This window comes from Nicotiana sylvestris, chromosome 4 (assembly GCF_000393655.2).
Source record: "Nicotiana sylvestris chromosome 4, ASM39365v2, whole genome shotgun sequence".
NCBI classification, from domain to species: domain Eukaryota; kingdom Viridiplantae; phylum Streptophyta; class Magnoliopsida; order Solanales; family Solanaceae; genus Nicotiana; species Nicotiana sylvestris.
The window spans coordinates 150,390,106-150,396,105 of record NC_091060.1 but is presented as its reverse complement, the minus strand read 5'-3'; the positions used below and the strand labels follow the sequence as shown (position 1 = coordinate 150,396,105).

The 6,000-nt window shown below is 37.5% G+C and overlaps 1 protein-coding gene across 1 annotated transcript in view; it reads right to left on the bottom strand.

The window, feature by feature from the left end:
* Nucleotides 1-202: 202 nt before the first annotated feature.
* LOC104216099 (caffeoyl-CoA O-methyltransferase 3-like) overlaps nucleotides 203-6,000 on the bottom strand; it is a 33,595-nt gene continuing 27,797 nt past the window's right edge. Inside the window, exons 2-5 of the mRNA XM_009766062.2 lie at nucleotides 1,277-1,356; nucleotides 1,018-1,160; nucleotides 618-751; nucleotides 203-496 (exon numbers count right to left, since the gene is read on the bottom strand). Of these exons, the coding sequence (XP_009764364.1) occupies nucleotides 203-496; nucleotides 618-751; nucleotides 1,018-1,160; nucleotides 1,277-1,356 (651 nt within the window). The remainder of the gene's footprint in view (nucleotides 497-617; nucleotides 752-1,017; nucleotides 1,161-1,276; nucleotides 1,357-6,000) is intronic.

Sequence of the window (6,000 nt, the reverse complement as noted above, 5' to 3'; positions counted from 1 at the left end):
TATTGCCATGAGCCATGTGGCATGCCTTCAATTCTTGATTGCCACTAAAAGCATTGCTGGGCTAAACCAACCAATATTATGTGCTTTAGGTCAAGCTTGTATGATTTTTCTTAAAATGCCTTACACCATTAAGAGATTTCTATAGTAAGCTTCTAATTTTTTCAGCTACGACTTTGTTAACACAGCCAACAAATACTGTATATTAACCAATGTGGTGGCAGAAGGTGATGCCATCACCGACGGAAAGTTGGCAGATTTCGATTCTCGGATCAGCAACCAATGCCTTGTTGGGTTCTAATAAAAAATCCCTATAATACCTAACATATTTCCTAAGGGGTACATAAGAAGGTGCTACAACTGATCCATTCCAAAGGGTGTTGTTATATCCAATTAGTCCACCAATCTTGACCAAGTCAATCAATATCTTGTGATAATTCAAGTAGTTTTCTTTACCAGCATCCACAAATATGAAATCATATGTTTCATGGTATTTGCCCTGTTAATTATTGCCACCATTGTTTCATACAAATTAATATTGATGTCTTAAAATAGAGAAATAGTAATCAAGCATATAAGTTAATGATGTTTAATTTATTCAGGGGACTTTAGGTACTTATGTCTTCAAGCATTTGGTCAAGAACGGGAAGTGCATGACCTTCTTTGAATTCAATCTTGTGAGCTAGTCCAACTTTTTCAATTACTGGAAGACCAATCTCATAGTTTTCTCGATTGATATTCATGGCTAGAATCTGAATCAATTTAGCAAATTAACGCAAATCTATTAAGTTCAATTAAAAAAGACAGTCTAGTGCACAAAGCATTCCGCATTCACGCAGGGTCCGGGGAAGGTTCGCACCCTTTAGGGTGTGATGTAGATAGCCTACTCTAATGCAAGCATTAGTGGCAGCTTCCGCAGCTCGAACCACGACCTATAAGTCATATGGAGAAAATTTTACCGTTGCTCCAAGGATCCCCTTCAGACTGCAATCAATTAGTTGGTAAAAATTATAATTATCTTGCCATCATCGGGAAGAGCCATAGTAGTAGCAAGCAAATAGTAACCAATAAAAACACCAATTTCCATAGTATTCTTGGCATTGATGAGTTTGAGAAGCATGCTCAAGAATTGGCCTTCATCAGCAGAGGTGGTCATGATATTCCTGTTTTTTCCAAAATGAATATTTTCATACTTAACTCCAACTAGAAAATTACCACATTTAAGTATTCAATTTGGTTGAACCAAAAGTTAAAAGGAAATTAGGAGAATGTTAATTACCAAGGGTGTTTTGCAGTAATCTCTCTTAGCTCTTTCATGGGTTCAGGCTCTTTTGGATAGACGCTTGTGTCAAGAATGTACTGTTGAAACACAATTCAAACAATTAAAAAAACTCAATATCTTAAAAAAGATTTTTTTTTGAAGGGAGCCTTATCATAACTGGTAAATTTAGTACCATATGACCAGGAGATCACGGGTTCGAGCCGTGAAAATATCCTCTTGTAGAAGAAATGCAGGGTAAGTATTAATAAGTTTCTTTAGGACTGCAATATTTATGTTATTTTCCTGCAGTTTGTATTTTTAGTTTTATTAGGAGTTAGTTATCATGGTTAGTTCCATGACTTAAAAGTATGGTCATGATCTATTTCAGTTTTTTTTAGGATATGTTTTAAGAACTTATCTTTCTACAGAATTAACTGAACTCTTTGTAAGAGCTCAACAGATTCTTGGTTAATTGATATTGGTTGCACTAGCCACATGACTCATGACAGGAGCCCATTCAAGGAGTTGAAGCCCACTGAAATATCCAAAGTTAGGATAGGTGTTGGCCCAAGTAAATGTGAAGTTTTGAAGACTGACAAAAGAACTCAGACATGGACCAGGTCAATCTTGTGAAGCACAGTCGTGATCAACCCAAACATGTGAGATGCACGTAAAGGAGATAAATCTAACTTATCAGAAGTAATATCTCCTGATCATGATAAAAAAAGTTGCATATTCGATAAGGAGAAAGACCCCCTTACACAAAGAGAACACAGTTTAGGAAGATGATAGAGTTAGAGTATGAGATCAACTAGAACTCTTCCACCATGGAAGAGTAACATCTGTATCCTATTCAATCTCTAATTACTAACCCCTTAACTATCACTGTTATTCTCTTTTATAGGTAATGCACATAAACAGAAGTTAAATGTTAATTGAGAGCAAAATAGCAAGGCAGTTTTGCAAGCAATTTATGTGTGATTCAGCGTGCAATCCTGAAGCTACTTGAACCAGATAGAAGAACCAGTCCAAGCATCTATATTTTATTCTAGTTCAATTGTAGTATGTGATTTTACATTGTACCTTTCAGCTTATTTAGAAGCAATTGCATTAGGGACTTAGAGTTTTCAAGTTAGAGTTAACTTGAAGTTGTCGCAACAGTTGAGGCTGTGTGCTACAACGGGATTAGAGTTAATCCTAGGTTTACAAAAGAGTTTTTGTAAATGCAGTTTTTGGCTCAGTGATTTTTGTGGAGAGTTTGGAAAAATCCTACTGGAAGGTAGGTCGTGGTTTTTTCACCTTTTGAGCCAGGTGTTTTTCACGTAAAATCTCTGTTTTCTTTATTTTCTGTACTATTATTCTGCAACAGTAGTAGTTGGAACACATAGAAAAACCAAGTCCTTCCATAATCAGTTTAAGCGAAAAATTGGTCACCACACAAATCACCCTTTCTTGTGTGGTATTGAAGTATTAAACATCAATTAGTATCAGAGCTGATTATCCTTGAAGAGGCTAACACCTTAGGAACAGATCAAGATGAGTGCACCACCTGGAAACTAGGAAGGGCAATCCACTGCTAGGCCTCCACTCTTTAATGGCCAGTACTATTCCTGGTGGAAGAACAGGATGAGATACCACATCATAGTAGACGACTATGAACTCTGGAACATAGTTACTGATGGTCCTCTGGCTACTACAAAGAAGAATGCTGAAGGAGTGGACGTGCCAAAGACAAGAGCTGACTGTACTGCTGAAGATTTGAAGAAATGGGAAAAGAATGGCAAGACCAAGAAATGGCTTGTGTGTGAACTAGGTCCAGATGAATACAACAGGATTCAAAGTTGTACCACTGGTAAAGATATATGGGACACCCTAAAAGTGGCCCATGAAGGAACTCATCAAGTAAAGAGATCAAGAGGAACACTTCTATATTCTCAATATGAGAATTTCACCATGAAGGAAGGAGAAACCATCCAAGAGATGTACACAAGGTTCACAACACTAACAAATGAACTTAAGTCTCTTGGAAGAATTATCCTTGAAGAAGACAAGGTTGAGAAAATCTTGACAAGGGTCTTGCCAGTAACTTAGGATAGCAAAATCACGGCTATTCAGGAATCAAAGTACATTGCTACCCTCAGGTTAGATGAGCTGATTGGAAATCTCACTGCCTATGAACTGAGAAGGCAAACTATGAAGATGGATGCACCCAAGAAGGAAAGAAGCCTGGCTTTTAGAATAGCTGAAGGTGCAGACTTAGAGGATGATGAAATGGCTGTGGTCACAAGGGATTTCAAGAAGTACCTAATGAGAAGAAAGGGTTCTTCAAGAGGTGCAACCTTCAACAAACCAAGGGCTCCTGAAAAACAAACCTACGAGGGCTGCTACAAATGTGGTAAGACTGACCACATGATAAAAAATTGTCCCCAGTGGGAAATTTAATGGAAGAAGGAAAGGCTGAACAAAGAAATAGGAAGAAGGAACAGGTTCAACCCAAAAGGAACAAAGGATCAACAAAGGCTATGGTTGCTGCTTGGGGAGAAACCTCAGATGAGGATTTAGAAGACGAAGCTGGAGATGAACAAGCACATATGGCCATTGGAGAATCAGATGATGAACAAGAGGTACGTGTTATTCATCTCAAAGATAAGATTAATTTTTTGTCTAAAGAAAGGCTATCTAAATTGCTTCTAGACTTCATTGATGAGTCTGAGGACATAAACAAAGAGAAGGAACAACTGTCTAGGGAATGTGTGATCCTAAAAGCCAAGTGCAAAAATTTGGAATTTAGGGCTAGTGAAAGTGATAGTAAAAATGCTAAGTTGAAGAACTAGGTTCTTGAACTTGACACCAGTGTCTTAGAACTTAGGTCTAAAAATTTAAAACTAAAATTAGAAACAGGTAAGAAGAAAGCTGATCACACACATCTCATCTTAGAAGAAAATCTAGGAAAATGAAGGATGAGTTGTACAGGAAAAATGAGCAGATAAGAGTCCTAAAAGAAGATCTAGGCATGGTGAAGCATGGACTAGATAGAACTTGCAAATGGAATAAGTCCTCTGATGCACTATCCTGGCTACAAGAGCACCACAGTATCAACAAGAGAGGACTTGGCTATGGGACCCCAATACCTAAGTGGGATCCCAAAAGCAAATACATCACACTTCCTAAAAACAAAATCTGTACACACTGTGGTATGACTGGTCATTACAAAAGTGAATGTATTGCAAAAGAAAAGGCCAGTCAAAAGAACAAAACCTTTGTTCAAGAGAAAAAATAGGCTACCTAGAGTGGCCAAAAGGAATTTAATTCACCCCTTTGCCTATAGAAAGGGACCCAAACTAGTTTGGATTCCTAAGACTAATCCCTGATTTCGTTTTGTAGGTCCGAGTGAAGGGAAGTAGCCAAATATGGTACATGGATAGTGGCTTCTCAAAGCATATGACTGGAAGTAAGAACCAGTTCTTTTCACTTGAGGATCTAAAAGGAGGTAATGTCTCCTTTAGAAATAAGAAGAAAGGTGAGATCATTGGGGTTGGAAAGGTAGGTAAGACAGACTCACATTCCATTGAGAATGTCTACTTGATAGATGGCTTGAAATATAGCCTAATCAGTGTATCACAACTGTATGACAGAGGTAACCTGGTAGCATTCACCTCTACCAAATGTTTTATGATTAATCTTACCACTGACAAGATTGTTTTGCAGGGAAAAAGAGTTAACAATATTTACATTGTAGATATGTCCACTTTTTCAGAAAATGAACTCACTTGCTTGAGTGTGTTGGACAATGATCCCCTCATGTGGCACAAAAGACTTGGTCATGCAAGTCTGAATCAACTCAACAAATTAGTCTCCAAGGACCTGGTAATATGGTTACCTAATATCAAGTTCAAGGAAGACAAAGTTTGTGAGGCCTGTACAAGGGGGAAGCAGGTAAGATCATCTTTTAAAAGCAATGAAAATGGTAAGCACAACTAGGATGATGGAACTAGTTCATATGGATCTCTGTGGTCCAATGAGAACATTGAGCAGAGGTGGTAAGAAATATGTGCTGGTACTTGTTGATGATTACTTTAGGTTTACTTGAGTATTGTTTTTAACATCTAAGGATGATGTATTTGACATGTTTACTGCCTTTGTTAGAAAAACTCTGAAACAACTAGGTTATCAACTTGCAACAGTTAGGTCTGATCATGGAACTGAATTTGAAAATGCTAAGTTTGCTGAATTTTGTGATGAGCATGGTATAGATCATAATTTCTCTGCCCCTAGGACACCTCAAAAAAATGGAGTAGTTGAAAGAAAGAATAGGACTCTTGAAGATATGACTAAGACTATGCTTCTTTCTAGTAAACTGCCCCATAGCTTCTGGGCAGAGGCTGTAAATACTGCATGTTACATCACTAATAGATACATGACTAGACCTCTTGTAGAGAAGACTCCCTATGAGTTACTTAAAGGGAGAAAACCAAACATATCCCATCTTAGGGCATTTGAATGCAAGTGCTTTGTGCACAATAATAGAAAGGACTCCCTAGGTAAGTTTGATCCTAGAAGTAATGAGAGAGTATTCTTGGGATATTCTTCACATAGCAAAGCTTATAAAGTGTACAAAAAAAGAAATTTATGTGTAGAAGAAAGTGTATATGTAGTTATTGATGAAACTAACATTCTCTTTAAGAGACAGGAACATGAAGCTGAAGCTATTGGGCTGGTAAAAGAATTCAGTGAAGTCATAG